The 18432-nt window shown below is 34.6% G+C and overlaps 1 protein-coding gene across 1 annotated transcript in view; it reads left to right on the forward strand.

Moving 5' to 3' along the window:
• The window catches only part of LOC123588067 (solute carrier family 5 member 4), a 40130-nt gene extending 33111 nt beyond the window's left edge, over positions 1 to 7019 (forward strand). Inside the window, exons 14-15 of the mRNA XM_045458291.1 lie at positions 2232 to 2334; positions 5864 to 7019. Of these exons, the coding sequence (XP_045314247.1) occupies positions 2232 to 2334; positions 5864 to 6078 (318 nt within the window). The 3' untranslated portion in view covers positions 6079 to 7019. The remainder of the gene's footprint in view (positions 1 to 2231; positions 2335 to 5863) is intronic.
• Positions 7020 to 18432: the final 11413 nt, after the last annotated feature.

Genomic DNA, 18432 nt, shown 5'->3' on the forward strand with positions numbered 1-18432 from the left:
TTAGGAAATGGGCTTCACCCTCAAAAAACTTCACAATGCACTTAGTAGGTAAATCTTTATCTTTGTTACAGGATACCAGAAAGAGAGTAATTAGTGTTGCCTAAGAGATTGGAAAAGACTTCACAGCAGAGTTGCAATCTGGCCTGGGACTATTTGGGGATGAGTAGAATTTCATACACAATACAACTACACCAATACAGAGGTTAAAAAAAAAAAAAAAAGTACATGGTACCAGGTGGCAGGAAAAAGACAAATAGAATGAGATGCCTTTCAAATTGGCAAAAAAGTTTAATATGAATATGTCTAATGTTGGTAAGAATGTTGGGGAATGTCCACACTCCAAAATCATTGGTGAATGTATGAATTTCATAATTTGTAGAAAGGCAATTGGGGAGTATTTATCAATTAAATTTAAAATTCTCATACCTTATGAACCAACATCCCCATTTCTAGGAACTTATTGTGTAGAAATACTTCTACAAGTAGGAAATATATATATAAATTTTCTCTGCAAAGGTTTCTAGTAGAAAAAGATGGAGACAAATTTCCATTGCTAGTGGAATGGATACACAATAATAGTACACCAAATATTATGCATCTGTTCAAAAACCTGAGGAGCTCAATCATTTCCTTTTTAAATGTCCATGACATGAGTAAGTGGGGAAAAAATGCTTGCAGAATATAGTATTATATAATACCACTTTTTGAAAATAAAACACACAAAATGTGTATATACACATTTTGTGTGTTTTATTTTCAAAAAGTGGTATTATATAATACTATATATATATATATATATATATATATATATATATTTGTCTAACAATGGAAAAAATACCTTAAAGCATATACACCACAAACTTTCAATAAAAGGTATCTCTGGGGGAAACATTATAGAGGACCAGCAAATATTAGTCATTTTTTTAACTTAAATACTGCTTATATACTAACACTGAATGTATTACTAACATGTATAACTTTTATTTATTTTGCATGTATCACTCGATCTTTGAAGCAATATTTATTTGCATATTCCTTTAGAAAGTAGTAAATATTATTTGTGGATGGGGAAACCTGAAACACAGAATGGTTCAAATTACTTTTCTAAAGACATGTCACCAGAAGTCACAATGAAATATTTGTGTTGAATATTGGGAGTTGAATGAAAAAAAAAAAAACACTAGAAAATATGTTATATTTTTCAAGGAAATATAAATATTAAGCTTTTTATGGCAATAAAAATAATATAACTTATTATTGATTTTTTAAATGTGTCTAAAGGACCAATAAGACCATTTATCTAATTTATGTTTATGTTTCATAAATATACTGTGAGGTTTGAATTTTCAAAGTCAACTGATAAATATCAATAGTCCTGTCAGAGAAGGTCATGAGTAGTGTTGTGGATCTAACCTAGCTGTGCAGTAAAAAGAAATCTCAGGGGATGCATGGAAATATTAATCATATTTGCAGAAAACAATTAAATTCTATAAAGCTTATAACAGTTTTAAAATAATGATACAGTTGACAAAAGCTTGGAGGTTGGCTGGAAAATGGATGTATAAGGGCACAAATTGTTATCATAACTTAATAGTAGTACATAGATATTATCTAAACATGATGGATCCAGAAATGGAGCTAAAGAAGATATTTTAAAAGCTACAAAGGTACCCATTAGACAAACTGAAAGTAATAATAATGCAACTAATAACAGCTGAATGATAAGGACAATGAGTGAAGCAAAGGTATATGTAAGTTAGATAAATATTTGACTTTTATGAAATTATAAATCCAGAAGTAAGAGTTTTAAGAATATTGCTTAAGATGGGGCACCTGGGTGGTTCAATCACCTCACGGTTTGTGGGCTCGAGCCCTGCGTCAGGCTCTATGCTGACAGCGCAGAGCCTGGAGCCTGCTTCAGATTCTGTGTCTTCCTCTCTCTCTGCCCCTACCCCGCTCATGCTCTGTCTCTCTCTGTCTCTCAAAAATGAATAAAGGTTAAAAAAATTTAAGGAATATTACTTATGAGTGTTTAATAACTACTGGAAGAGTTAAAAACATAAATAATTTTAAATGGTTAGTGTGTTTTTGTGAATTTGTGTGGTAGAAGACTATACATATACTATGTAATGTCATTTGATTTTCTTGCACTATAAAATAAATGAATGTACCATCATATTATTTAAACATTTGCTCCATCACTAATGTGCTTGTCTATGGTCTTTGTGTAGCTGTATCGTCTGTGCTGGGCTCTTCGGAATAGTACAGAGGAACGAATTGATTTAGATGCAGAAGAGAAAAGACATGAGGAAGTTGATAATGATGTTGATGAAGGTAATATCTGGTTTACATTTGGTTTTCATGTAGAAATTCTGTGTACCTGAACTGGTTTCATGTTTGCTTTATTTTTTTAATGCCACTAAATTCAGTTTCTGAAAAAGCTGTTAGATTTATGGTAAACTGAAACTTTAAAATCTTATCTTCCCCAAAGCTAAGATAATTCATTACAAATGAAATATCCCCATTCATCCACCTGTCCATCAGTCTGTCTGTCCATTCAACCATCATTTATCCATGGAACTGTGTACCAGCTCTAACATGAAAATCAATCCAGTGTCTCCTATTCCTAGTCACATATTAAATGTTCAACAAATCAATCTTGATTGATAGTGATTAAGCATCTAGCATCTAGTCCTACCTTTTTCTTCAACTTTTTTTTCTCACTATTCTCTCCAATATACCATCCATTCCAGCCAGGCAGATTTCTTCACCTTCCCGCCATGTATACCAAGCTCTTAGAATATTTCTACTTCCTCTCTGAGAGAGAAAAAGTTGCCTATTCTTTGACACTAGGTTCTAATTCCATTGCCTTCATTGAAACTTCTCTAGCATCCACCCCCATAGCTCTTTGTTTACCTGGATTTTTTTAACTTATTTTATTTTATTTTTGAGAAACACACAAAGAGAGAGAGAGACAGAGAGAGAGAGCACACACTAGTGGGGAGGGGCAGAGACAGAGAGGGAGACAGAGGATCTGAAGCAGGCTCTGTAATGACAGCAGAGAGCCTGATGTGGGGCTCAAACCTATGAACCGTGAGATCATGACCTGAGCCAAAGTTGGATGCTCAACCGACTGAGCCACCCAGGTGCCCCTACCTGGAATTTTTAAAACCATTGACAAAGTTTACCACTTCAGGATATGTTGTCTGGAACTCCACACTAATTGTTTCATTTGATTTGGCTTGGGATCTTCAACTTGAAGGAAGGATAAATGCCTTCTACTGCTTTTGGATTTTTATATTAGTATTCCTGAGTAAGACTGGACTACATAGTTTTCCTTTTTTGTACTTTATCTGGTTTTGGTATTAAGATCATAGTGTTCTTGGGGCATTTAGGTGGCTCAGTCAGTTAAGTGTCCAACTCCAGATTTTGGCTCAGGTCATGATCTCAGGGTTATGGGATGGAGCCCCGCATTGGGCTCTGCACTGGGCTCCACGCTGAGTTCCACACTGGGCATGGAGCCTGCTTAAGATTCTCTCTTTCTTCCTCTACTGCTCTCTCTCTCTCTCCCAAAAATAGGTCTTAGTGCTCTCATAGAATGAATTGGAGATATTTCAATAAGAGTGGAATGATATCTGCATCAAAATTTTGGTATTTTGCCAATAACAGCATTAGGCATTAGGGGGGCTGGTGAGTGTGTGTGTGTGTGTGTGTGTGTGAGAGAGAGAGAGAGAGAGAGACTTTTAAACTGATTAAATCTGTGTTTAATCAATGCCTATAGAGCTATTAAAGGTTCCATTTCTTGGTTAATCAGTTTGGGAAAATTATGTTTCCTAGGATTGTGTCTATTTAGTACACACTTTAAATATAATTACATGAAGTTATTTATACTATTTATTGGCTTTTCTATCCCTACTACCTCTGTAGTTATGCCTTCCCTTTTATTTTTTATGTAATTATTTATGATGTCTCTTTTTTCTTGATAAATTTCACTAAAGACTAGCCTATTTTACTTCTCTTAAAGGACCAACTTGGACTTTGTTATTTTTCTCTATTGTTACCCTTCTTTTCTATTTTATTACTTTCTGTCTCATTTGTATACCCTTCCATTTACTTTATTTGGGTTTATTGTTATTTTTTTCTAACTTAAATTGAATATTATTTCATTAATTTTCAGTCTCCCTTCTTTTATAATGTAAATAAGTAAGGCTACACATTTTCCTCAGAGTGATGTTTTTACTACATCTCACTTCTTTTATTTTGTAGAATTTTCTTTACCATTCATTTATAAGAATAGTCTTACATTCATTATGGTTTTTCATGGAAATTTGAACTTGGAAGTATGTTTTAAATTTTCTAATGCACAAATAGCGTTGTACTTAGAGCTTTTGTATTTTTGCCAATTTACCTTCAGGACAGACTTTGAGAAGTTTGAGTTTGGGGTCAAAGGGCTAATGCCAATGTAATTTTGCTGTACACTGCCAAATTCCTTTCCATGAGAGTTGAACAATGCTTTCCTAGCAACAATGTGTGAGAGTACCTGCTTCCACGCAGACTAACATAGTATATTGTGAAACTTTTTTTTAATGTTTTATTTATTTTTGAGACACAGAGAGAGAGAGAGAGAGACAGAGCACGAGAAGGCAAGGGGCAGAGAGAGACGGAGACAAAGAATCCAAAGCAGGCTCCAGGCTCTCAGCTGTCAGCACAGAGCCTGACGTGGGGCTCGAGCCCATGAACTGTGAGATCATGACCTGAGCCAAAGTCAGATGCTTAACCAACTGAGCCACCCAGGCATCCCATCGTGAAACTTTTTAATTGTTGTCACGGACAAATGAGTAGTAGTATTTCAATGTCATTTTTTTTCAAATTTCTCTTTTTTGAGTAAATTTAAGAACTGTTTATTGATGTATGTATATATGTCTGCATGGAGTTGTTGGTAGTCTTTTATTCTCTACTTCAAAGGCCCATTGTACATTAAGGATATTAAACCCTTTGTAGTATAAGATGCAAATATTTTTCCTCAGTTTGTCACTTGTTTTTACTTTGTTTATTGTATTTTTACTTTGTTGTATTGTGTTGTATTGTATTGACATAAGTCATGCAAAAGTTTTCTATTGTTATATAATCAAAGTTATCTATATTTTTCTCAGAGATTCTTCCAACACTTAAAAGTGTTTGTAAGTTTTTTAAGTTTTTTTTAAGTTTTTCTTAAGTTTTTATGTATCAGTTTCTTTTATTTTTTTTATTATATGAAAATTATTGTCAAATTAGTTTCCATACAACACCCAGTGCTCATCCTAAAAGATGCCCTCTTCAATGCCCATCACCTACCCCCCCTCCCTCCCTCCCTCCCTCCCCCCATCAACCCTCAGTTTGTTCTCAGTTTTTTTTTTTTTTCAACGTTTATTTATTTTTGGGACAGAGAGAGACAGAGCATGAACGGGGGAGGGGCAGAGAGAGAGGGAGACATAGAATCGGAAACAGGCTCCAGGCTCTGAGCCATCAGCCCAGAGCCTGACGCGGGGCTCGAACACACGGACCGCGAGATCGTGACCTGGCTGAAGTCGGACGTTTAACCGACTGCGCCACCCAGGCGCCCCTGTTCTCAGTTTTTAAGAGTCTCTTATGCTTTGGCTCTCTCTCCCACTCTAACCTCTTTTTTTTCTTTTTTTTTTTTTTCCTTCCCCTCCCCCATGGGTTTCTGTTAAGTTTCTCAGGATCCACATAAGAGTGAAAACATATAAAAAAAAAAAACTTAAAAAAAGTGATTGTAATCATCCTTTACAGTCATCTGTACTACATTGGCAGGGATATTATTTCCCATGTTTTGTGATCATTCACTTATCTTTCTTTGTTTCAGATAATCCTGAGGAACCTCATGGATGTCTCAAGAAGGCTTATGACTTATTCTGCGGTTTGCAGAAGAAAAGCCCCAAGTTGAGCAGAGAGGAGGAAGAAGCCCAGAAAAAGAAGTTGACAGACACATCTGAGAAGCCTTTATGGAGGGCTATAGTGAATGTCAATGCCATTCTTCTCCTGGCAGTGGCTGTCTTTGTCCATGGGTATTTTGCCTGAACTCTATCTAAGCCACTAAATATTTATTAAGCAAAGGATAATTTTATTGATTTTTTCACTTTTAGAGTTTGTTGTGTTTCAGAAGGGAGATAATTTCAAAAGGGATGAAGCAGTGGGTAATTTTATCATATGAGATGACTAGACTATAGACCTGATTTTTAGTTTTTGTTGTTCTTTTGTGTCAATTAAAAAAAGAGTTGATAATTTAGAAAGCCAGGGAGCTGACTCTATATTTTTGTGTAAACTAGAAGCATTGTGTCTAAATTTTTTTATAGCTCACCAGGTAGATTTCCCTACCTTACATTTGCTTTCTATTCCCGAGATTTCCATGTAGAAGGAATGCCTCTCCCAACTCTGCCTCACATAGTAACCTCCTCATCTATAAAACAGTGAACATTTCCTCTCAACTTCACTTCACTGACCTCAAGGAAAGTAGGAATATTTCCTAAGAGTTGAGGAGAGGTGAGCTAGAAATGTCTGTTGTAAATATTTTTATGAATTTACTGGAAATTATTACCTTATGTCTTAAATAAAACCATCCCAGTAAATGTTAGCATATTAAGCCATTGATTTCTTAAGCTACTTTATAAAAATATAATTCACATACCATAAAATGCACCTACTTACAGTGTACAATTCAGTGTATTTTAGAATATTCACAGAGTTATTCAACAATTACCACAATCTAATTTCATATACTAACATTAATTTGTTTATTGACATTGTTATTTGGGAATATATATTTCTCTGTATTTCTGTGTTATTTTGACATTCTGAATGACAGTTATCTTTTTGTAGGATTATATGTAGTTTTAAAACACACCTTTTTAGAAGTAAATCAGCACATTAAAATATTTTTTTAAAATTGCATAAGAAACATCTATCATGGGTTTGAGTGGAAGAGAGCCAAAGCATAAGAGACTCTTAAAAACTGAGAACAAACTGAGGGTTGACGGGGGGGTGGGAGGGAGTGGAGGGTGGGTGATGGGTATTGAGGAGGGCACCTTTTGGGATGAGCACTGGGTGTTGTATGGAAACCAGTTTGACAATAAACTTCATATATTGAAAAAAAAAAGAAAGATCTATCATATTGCTACAAAATTCAAACAATTCTTTGTTCTGTAGAATTAAATATAATACTCTCCACTGACAATCTATCACTCCCATCTACTCCCACTAACTTTACAGAAGAATAACTGTTAATAGTTTAGAGCATATGTTAAAGTAATTTTTCTATTTTTACACATATTTTCACACTCTGCAATCTTATTCTATATGTTGTACTGTGACTGGCTTTGCCATATAAAATTTATCTTGGAGATCTTTGCCTGTTAATACATATGGGTACAGCTCCTTTTTAATAGTTGCACATTATTCCATGAAATCATTTGCCACAACTTGACCATTTTTCTACTGAAAACCATGCATGTTGTTTTCAATTATTTGCTATTATCAATGATACTCTACCATATGTACCTGTATATTCATCTTTTGGTACATTAACAGCTTTGTTTTCTTTAATAATTGATTCTTAGGAAAGGAATACTGGAACAAGGGGTATGAACATTTAATAATTTGATAAATATTCAAAAGTTATGTTCCAAAAATGATTCACCAATTTATATTCTCACCATCAGTGTATGAAAATTCCTATTTATTCACACCCTTAATTACAGAGTATGTTATCAATCTTAATTCATTTTTGTCAATTTGATGAGTGAAAAATAATTTAATTTTTTAAATTTATGTTTCTCCACTTAATGAGATTTTATGTATTTACACATATTTGTTAGCTATTTGTGTTTTTTTCTTCTGTGAATTTCTTGATATATTTTACCAATTTTCTAATTCATTTATAGACATTCTTTAGTCTATATACTTATTATTTGCATTTGAATTGCAAATATTTTTTCTTGAAGTCTTGCCTTTTAATTTTATGCTGTTCTTGAGTATACAGAAGCTCTAATTTTTATTTAGTAAGATGTATTCATCTTTTCCTTATAGCTTCTGGGTTTTGTGGCTTATTCTCAGTGGCTTACTTTGTCCTTTGGGAGTTTTTTGTCACTGTTTTGTTATGCTGTAAACAATGTTGTCGCACCCTACTCTATTTTGCAATTTATTTTTCTCTCTTTATAATATGTGCTGGACTTAATTAAACCCAACTAATGTAAATCACAAGAATTCATTTTAATTTCTGCCTAATAACATTACATTAAATGCATTCTATTTCCTTAACAATGTCCCCTTTGGATGGATATCCTAAATATTCTAAATATCTTTTCCACCACAAATAATGTTGCAATAATTACCCTTATACATAGATCCCCACTGATGATTTTATAAGACAGAATCCTCAAAGTAGTATAATTGAGCAATTGAGATAGTTATTTATATTTTAATAGATATTGGCAAATAACTTTCAAATTTTGAAGTAATTCACATTCCTATCAACAACAGGGAATGAGTAGGCTAAGTAGTGCAAAAAGTTGTTGCTTTTTGAAAAATTGCTGATCAGTCCGGCTGGTAAAAAATCTTATAGAAGCTCTAATTAATCATATATTTTCACTTCAGTGAGTTGCCTATTTATAACCTTTTTCTGGTTTTCTATCTGGTGGTTTTTGATGGGAAACATTCTAAAGCAAAACAGGAAACCTAGAAACCATAAGAGATGAAAATACATATTTAACTAAACAAATCGTTGAATTTTTTATATCAGAAGGTAGTCCAAACAGAAGTTAACATATGGAGCCAAAAGGACATTGCAACACAAGAAAAAGAAAGAACTCCCATAAATAAATGAGAAGACAGCTAACAAGCCTGATTGTGGCACTGTATCTGGAAGGAAAGATACAGAGTTGGGCTTCTCTGCATGTCATGTAATTCTGATAGTCTAGAAAGCAGTCTACAATGGTCAATAAGTACATGCCCAAGGAAGCTATTTTCACAAATTATTCCAAGAGATTTACTCCTTTGGTGAGTGATGTTTGTTTATCCTGATTTAAATGGAGCTCTTCTAATGTGAAATCAATAAGAATTATTTAGGTTTATAAAATTTTATCTTATTATGTTAAGGAAGTTCTTTTTAATTCCCAATTTGCTAAGAGGTTGTTTTAAAATCACAAACAGGTGTTGAACTTTAACAAAAACGTATTGAGTTAATAATGGGTTTTCTTTCTTTAAATGAATCATTGAATTACTGTCTTGAAATAAAGAACACTGACAACTGCTTCACACTACATGCAAAAAGTAATTTCATTCAAATCACAGCCCTAAATATAAAAACTAAAACCATAAGAAATCTAAAAAAGTATAAAAGAATATTTTTGTGTCCTTGGAACAGATAATGTCTTTATAGAGAGGACATTGAAATACTGAACATAAGAGAAAAACTGATACATTAGACTACAACAAAATTAAAAACTTTTTTCCAGCTTTATTCAGATAAAAACAATATATAATATTGTGTAAGTTTAAGATGTAAAGTGTTATCATGAGATCGTGACCTGAACTGAAGTCAGCTACTCAACCAACTGAGCCACCCAAGTGCCCCTCAAGATAGTGATTTCATCTTCTTCAGATATATACTCAGAAGTGGGATTTTGGGGTCATATGATAATTCTATTTTTAATTTTTTTAGGAACCTCCATATATTTTCCATGTGGCTGGACCAATTTGTATTCCCACTAGCAGTGCACAAGGGTTCCATTTTCCCTGTATCATTGCCAGAATTTATTATCTCATCTCTTTCATAGCCATTCTAACAGTTTTGACCAATATCTCATTGTGGTTTTGACTTGTGTTTCCTTGATGATTAGTGTTGTTGGGTAACTTCATGTACGTATTGGCCATATGTATGTGTTCTTTGGAAAAATGTCTGTTCAAGTCCTCTGCTATTTTTTTTAACTGGATTGTTTGGGTTTTTGCTAGTGAGTTGCATGAGTTCCTTGTATTTTGGAATGTTAACCGCTAATAGATTTATAAAATTTTCTTTCATTCCACAGGCTGTCTTTTCATTTTGTTTATTGTTTCTCTTGCTGTGCAAAAGTAAACAGTTTTAGTTTAATGTGGTCCCACTGGGTTTTGGCTTTTTTCTTGTGCTTTAGGTATCATATCCAAAATATCATTTCCAAGATCAATGTCAAGGAGGTTTTGCCTGTTTTCTTCTAGGAGTTCTATGGTTTCAGGCCTTATATTTAAGTCCTTAATCCATTTTGAGTTAGTTTTTGTGAGTGCTGTAACAAGAGTCAAATTTCATTCTTTTGCATGTGGATATCCGATTTTCCCAGCACCATTTATTGAAAAGACCATTTTTCCCCAAGTGAATATTCTTGGCTCCCTCAACAAATATTAGTTGACTATTTATGCATCGGTTTATTTCTGGGCTCTCAATCCTGTTTAATTTATCTCTGTTCTGTGTTTATACTAGTACCATACTGTTCTGATTACTATAGCTTTATGGTAGCTTGAAATCAGGAAGTGTGAAGTTTCTAGCTTTGTTCTTCTTGCTCAAAGTTTCTTTGGCTATTCAGGGTCTTTTGTGTTTCCATATGAATTTTAGCATTATTTACTCTATTTGTATGAAAAATGCCATTGGGGAGGGGGCCAAGATGGTGGAACATCATGGAAGTTTTTCTTGCATCTCTCATCCCTGAAATGCAGCCAGATCAACATCAAACCATCTTGTCATCTTGCACACCTAGAAAACTGATTTGAGGATAGCAGCAAAGGCAGTTATAATAGGTAAGTATATAGCTATCCAGGCCTTCCTAAAGAAGGAAGAAAGGTCTCAGATACACAACCTAACCTTAAACCTTAAAGAGATGGAAAAAGGACAGCAAATAAAACCCAAAAACAGCTGAAAACAGGATATAATAAAGATTAGAGCAGAAATCAATGCTATCAAAACAAACAAACAAACAACAACAACAAAAACAGTAGAATAGATCAATGAAACCAGGAACTGGTTCTTTGAAAGAATTAACAAAATTGATAAACCAATAGCCAGTTTGATAAAAAAAAGAAAAAGGAAATAAATAAAATCAAGAATAAAATCAAGAACCCAAATAAATAAAATCAAGAATGAAAGAGGAGAGATCACAACCAACACAGCAGAAATACAAATAATAATAAGAGAACAGTATGAGCAATTATATGCAATTGGGCAATATGGAAGAAATGGACAAATTCCTAGAAACATATAAACTACAAAAACTGAAATAGGAAGAAATAGAAAATTTGAACAGACCCATAATCAGTAAAGAAATAGAATTAGTAATCAAAAATCTCCCAAAAAACAAGAGTCCAGGGCCAGATGACATTCCAGGGGAATTCTACAATACATTTAAAGAAGAGTTAACACCTATTCTTTTGAAGCTGTTCCAGAAAATAGAAATGGAAGGAAAACATCCAAGCACATTCTATGAAGCCAGCATTACCTTGATTCCAAAACCAGACAAAGACCTCACTAAAAAAGAGAAATACAAACCAATTTCCCTGATGAACATGGATGCAAAAATCCTCAACAAGACACTAGCCAACCGGATCCAACAATACATTAAAAGAATTACTGGGGCGCCTGGGTGGCCAGTCGGTTGAGCGTCCAACTGGCTCAGGTCATGATTGTGGTCCATGAGTTTGAGCCCCGCATTGGGCTCTGTGCTGACAACTCAGAGCCTGGAGCCTGTTTCAGATTCTGTGTCTCCCTCTCTCTCTGACCCTCCCCCGTTCATGCTCTCTCTCTGTCTCAAAAAATAAAATAAACATTAAAAATTTTTTTAAAATAATAATTATTCACCACAACCAAGTGGGACTCATACCTGGAATGTAGGGCTTGTTCAATATCTACAAAATAACCAATGTGATACATCACATCAATAAAAGAAAGGACAAGAACCATATGATCCTCTCAATAGATGCAGAGAAAGCATTTGACAAAATACAGCATCCTTTCGTGATAAAAACCCTCAAGAAAGTAGGGATATAAAGATATACCTTAAGATCATAAAAGCCATATATGAAAGACCCACTGTTAATATCATCCTCAACTGGGGAAAAACTGAGAGCTTTCCCCCTAAGGTCAGGAACAAGACAGGGATGTCCACTCTCACCACTGTTATTCAACATAGTATTGGAAGTCTTAGCCTCAGCAATCAGACAACGCAAAGTAATAAAAGGCATCCAAATTGGCAAAGAGGTAGTCAAACTTTCACTCTTCGCAGATGACATGATACTCTATGTGGAAAACCCAAAAGGTTCTACCAAAAGACTGCTAGAACTGATCCATGAATTCAGCAAAGTCACGGGATGTAAAATCAATGCACAGAAATTTGTTGCATTCCTATACACCAATAATGAAGCGACAGAAAGAGAAATCAAGGAATCGACCCCATATACACAAAAAAACATAAAATACTTAGGGATAAATCTAACCTGAGAGGTAAAAAGTCCATACACTGAAAACTATAGAAAGCTTGTGAGAGAAATTGAAGAAGACACAAAAAAAAATGGAAAAAGATTCCATGCTCCTGGATTGGAAGAACAAATATTGTTAAAATGTCAATACTACCCAAAGCAATCTACATATTCAATGCAATCCTTATCAAAATAACACCAGCATTCTTCACAGAGCTAGAACAAACAATCCTAAAATTTGTATGCAACCAGAAAATACCCCAAATAGCCAGAGCAATCTTGAAAAAGAAAACCAAAGCAGGAGGCATCACAATCCTGGACTTCAAGCTATATTACAAAGCTGTAACCATCAAGACAATATGGCACAAAAAACAGACACTCAGATCAATGGAACAGAATAGAAAACCCAGAAATTGACCAACAAATGTATCTTTGACAAAGCAGGAAAGAATATCCAGTGGAATAAAGACAGTCTCTTCAGCAATGGTGCTGGGAAAACTGGACAGCAACATGCAGAAAAATGATCCTGGACCACTTTCTTACACCATGCACAAGAATAAACTCAAAATGGATGAAAGACATAAATGTAAGAGAGGAAGCCATCAAAATCCTCGAGGAGAAAGCAGGCAAAAACCTCTTTGACTTCAGCCGCAGCAACTTCTTACTCAATATGTCTCAGGAGGCAAGGGAAACAAAAGCAAAAATGAACTACTGAGACCTCATCAAGATAAAAAAAAAAAAACTGCACAGTGAAGGAAACAATCAGCAAAACTAAAAGACAACCAACTGAATGGGAGAAGATATTTGCAAATGACATATCAGATAAAGGGTTAGTATCCAAAATCTACAGAGAACTTACAAACTCAACACCCAAAAAACAAATAATCCAGTGAAGAAATGGGCAAAAGACATGAATAGACACTTCTTCAAAAAATACACCCAGATGATGAACAGACACATGAAAGAATGCTCAATCACTCATCATCAGGGAAATACAAATTAAAACCACAATGAGATACCACCTCACACCAGTCAGAATGGCTACAATTAACAACTCAGGGAACAACAGATGTTAGTGAGGATGCAAAGAAAGAGGATCTCTTTTGCACTGCTAGTGGAAATGCCAAGTGGTGCAGCCACTCCGGAAAACAGTATGGAGGTTCCTCAAAAAATTAAAAATAGAACTCCCTATGACCCAGCAATTGCACTACTAGGTATTTATCCAAGGGATACAGGCGTGCTGTTTCAAAGGGGCACATGCACCGCAATGTTTATAGTAGTGCTATCAACAATAGCCAAAGTATGGAAAGAGCCTAAATCTCCATTGATAGATGAATGGATAAAGAAGATGTGGTATGTATGTGTGTGTGTGTGTGTGTGTACACACACATGCACAATGGAGTATTACTTGGCAATCAAAAAGAATGAAGTCTTGCCATTTGCAACTACATGGATGGAACTAGAGGGTACTATGCTACGTGAAATTAGTCAGTGAAAGATAAATATATGACTTCACTTATATGAGGAATTTAAGATGCAAAACAGATGAATATAAGGGAAGGGAAGCAAAAATAATATAAAAACAGAGAGGGAGACAAAACATAAGAGACTCAAATATAGAGAACAAACAGAGGGTTGCTGGAGGGTTTTGGGAGGGGAGGATGGGCTAAATGGGCAAGGGGCATTAAGGAAGACACTTGTTGGGATGAGCACTGGGTATTATACATAGGAGATAAATCACTGGAATCTACTCCTGAAATCATTGTTATACTATATGCTAACTAACTTTGATGTGAATTTAAAAATAAATAAAATATACTTAAAAAAGAAAGAAAAATGCCATTGGAACTGTGATAGAGATTGTGTTGAAACATAGGTTGCTTTGGTAGTATAATATTTTGGGTAAACTTTTGAGTAAAATATTAATTTTTCTGATCTATGGGCATAAGATATCTTTCCACTTATTTGCATCATTTTCAATTTATTTCATCAGTGTCATACAGTTTTTGGTGGATAGATCTTTCACTTTTTGGTTAAATTTATCCCTATTATATTGTTTTGATGCTGTCATAAATGATATTATTTTCTTTATTTCTTTTTCAGATTTATTGTTTATTGTACACAGTTTATTGTTACTGTGTACAAATACAACTGATTTTGTATCTTGATTTTCTATCCTTAAACTTTTACTAGATTTTTTATTAGGCCTAAGAGTATTTTGGAGGAGTCTTTCAAATTTTCTATATACAAAATCATGTCATCAGCAAACAAAAATATATTCATCTCTTCCTTTCCAATCTGCATGACTTTTATTTCTATTTCTCACCTAAATACTCTCACTAGAACTTTCAGTACTATGTTCAATAGGAGTGGTGAGGGGAGGAACCCTTATTTTGTCCCTGATCTTAGAGAAAAAGCTTCAAACTTTCGCCATTCAGTATAATGTTAGCTATGGGCTTGTCATAGATGGTGCTTTATACTCTGAGAGATTTTTTTCATGAAATAATGTTGAATTTTGTTAAATGCATTTTCTACGTATATTGAGATGATCATATGATTTTTGTCTTCATTCTATTAATGTAATGTATCACATTTATAGGCTTATGTGTGTTGAACCATCCTTGCATCCAGGGATAAATCCCACTAAAAGGATATGATCTTTTTAGTGTACTATTGAGTTCAATTTGCTAGTATTTTGCTGAGAATTTTTGAAACTATATTCATCAGTGATGTTGGCCTGTAGTTTGCTTTTCTTGTAGTATCTTTATTTGGCTTTGGCATCAGGATAATGCTGGCCTTATGTAGGAGTGTTCCCTCCTCTTCGACTTCTTGCAAGAGTTTGAGAAGAATTGGCATTAATTCTTTTTTAAATATTTGGTAGAATTCACACAGGAAGCCATCTGGTTCTGAACTTTTCTTTGTTGGAAGGTTTTTGGTTACTGATTAAATCTCCTTGTTATTGCTCAATCTCCTTACTTGTTACCTATAACAAGTAAATTACTCTTTATGATTCAGACTTAGTAGGTTGTATATTTCTAGGAGTTTATTAATTTCTTCTAGGCTGTCAAATTCGTTGGCATATAATTGTTCATAGTAGCGGCTTATGATCCTTTGTATTTCTGTGGTATAAATTTTAATATCTCCTATTTCTGTTATTATTTTATTTGAGTTATCTCTTTTTTTCTTTGTAAGTCTAGCTAAAGGTTTGTCAGTTTTGCTTTCTCTTCAAAAAATCAACACTTAATTTTATTGATCTTTTCTATTGTTTTTCTATTCTCTATTTCATTTATTTCTCCTCTGACCTCCATCCTTCTACTAACTTTGTTCATGTTTTTCTGGTTCTTTGGGGTGTAAAATTAGATTGATTATTTGAGATATTACTTTTTTCTTATTGTAGGCATTTATAAACTTTCCTCTTTGCTCTGCTTTTGCTGCATCCCATAAGTTTTGGTTTATTGTGTTTCCATTTTCATTTAATATTTTTTTTAATTTCCCTTTGATTATATCTTTGATCCATTGGTAGTTCAGGAATGTGTTGTTTCATTTCCTCCTATTTGTGAATTTTCCAATTTTCCTCCTGTTACTGATTTCTAGTTTCATTCCATTTTGGTAGGAAAAGATAGTGATTCAATAATTTCGATCTTTTTAAAATAGCTACAACTCATTTTCGTGACTTAACATGTGATTTATCCCAGAGAATGTTTCATGTGCACTTGAGAAGAATGTATATTCTGCTGCTGTTGGATGGCGTTCTATATATGTCTCTTAAGTCCATTTGGTCTAAACTGTTATTCAAGTCCCATGTTTCCTTATTGATTTTTAGTCTAGATGATCTATCCATTGTTGGAAGTGGGGTATTGAAGTCCTCTACTATTATTGTATTTTTGTTGATTATTCCCTCAGATTTGTTAGTATTTGCTTAATATATTTATGTGTTCCAATGTTGGGTGTGTGTATATTTACAGTTATTATATTCTCTCTTATTTTTAAATTTTTATTTAAATTCTAGTTAGTTAACATACGGTATAATATTAGTGTCAGGTGTACAATAAAGTGATTTGACACTTTAATACAACATTTGTTGCTCATCACAAAAGGTGCACTCCTTATTCCCCATCACCTATTTAACCCATCCCCTCACCTACTTCCCCTCTGGTAACCATCAGTTTGTTTCTCTATAGTTAAGAGTCTCTTTATTCATTTGCCTCTCTGTCTTTTTGCCCTTTACTTGTTTGTTTCTTGAATTCCACATAAGAGTGAAATAATATGGTATTTTTTTCTCTGACCAACTTTATTATCACTCTATTGTTGTTTCTGGATATTTTCTCTGATCCTTCTTTGTCTTTGTCACTTTTGCTCTTTCCTTTCTACTCAGAGTCCCCTTTAATATTTCTTGCAGGGCTGATTTAGCAGTCATGAACTCCTTTAGTTTTTGTTTGTTGGGGAAACTCTTTATCTTTCCTTCCATTCTGAATGATAGTCTTGCTGGATAGAGTATTATTGCCTGCGGATTTTCCCCATTCAGCACTTTGAATATACCATGCCACTCTCTCTGGCCTGCCAAGTTTCTGTTGAAAATCTCCTGCTAGACTTATGGGTCTTCTTTTGTAAGTGAAGGATTTCTTTTGTCTTGCCACTTTTAAGATTTTTTTCTTTATCACTACTTTTTGCAAATTTAATCACAATGTCTTGGTGTTGTCTTGCTTTTGTTGATTTTGATAGGAGTTCTCTGCGCCTCCTGGATCTGGATGTCTGTTTTCTTCCCCAGATAAGGAAGTTTTCAGCTATCATTTCTTCAAATAACTTTTCTGTCCCCTTTTCTCTCTTCTGTGATCTCTATAATATGAATGCTATCATAGTCAATGGAGTCACTGAGTTCCTTAAGTCTATTCTCATCTTGCATAATTCTTCTTTTTCTCTTTTGTTCAGCTTTATTATTTTCTATTATTTTGTCTTCTAAATAAATAATTCATTCCTCTGCTTCTTCCACTCTAATGTTCATTGCATTAATCCTTCTTCCAATCTCATTTATTGCATTCTTCATCTCTGATTGATTCTTATTTTTAACACTTGTATCTCTGTGGTGAGGGCCTCCCTGATGTCTTCTATTGTCTCAAGCCCAGTGAGTATCCTTATGATTTTTGCTTTAAATTCTCCATCATGTATGTTACTTATATCTGCTTTGCTTAGATCTCTGGCTATGGTCATATATTGTTTTTTCATCTTGTCTAAGTTTCTGCCTTCTGTGTGTTAGAAAAGCCAGTTATGTTTCCTGGTCCTGAAGGTAATGGCTTTATGAAGGAGAGATCATGTAGTGTTCAGGGCCTGGTGCTTCAGTAAATGTCTGTACTGTGTGCTGTGTGCACTCTGCTGTTGTGTTTTGGTTACTTTATCCTTCGGGTTACTTTTCTAAGAGACTCTCCTTGCCTGCTGTGGGCATTGTTTTGTCTCTGGACTGAATGTAGTGAGTTTTAACTAGATGTGCTCTGGTCTGCTTGTGAAATGAGACCTGCTACTACCTCCACTAGAACTGAAGCCCTGCAGAACTCTCTGGTTGGAAGACATGGTGTTGGCAAGGGTTTGTGCTGGTTTTCTGGGGGAGGGGCCACCACGCTGAGACTGAGGAAAGTTTGACTGAGATTGAGGCAAGCTTGACAGAGAAGGGCAGTCAGGCCAGAGCATAGGCAGTGGAGGGTGAGGGGGGCTTGGTTTAAGCAAGTTAGGCAACCTGTGTTGGGGCTGTGCTGCTTCCCACAGGTGGCTCTGTGTTTATTCCAAGGGCCAGGGGAGGGAAATGGTGCTGGCCAGCTCCTTTGTTCCCAGAGAGGTGTCCCTCCATGAATGCTGCCTCTCATGGAAGCACTTCAAGAAGAGAAAATAATCTAACTCCTGTGTGCCCTAAGCATTCTTCAAATCCCTGTTTCCACATCATTTGCCCCTGGT

Source organism: Leopardus geoffroyi, chromosome D3, assembly GCF_018350155.1.
Source record: "Leopardus geoffroyi isolate Oge1 chromosome D3, O.geoffroyi_Oge1_pat1.0, whole genome shotgun sequence".
NCBI classification, from domain to species: domain Eukaryota; kingdom Metazoa; phylum Chordata; class Mammalia; order Carnivora; family Felidae; genus Leopardus; species Leopardus geoffroyi.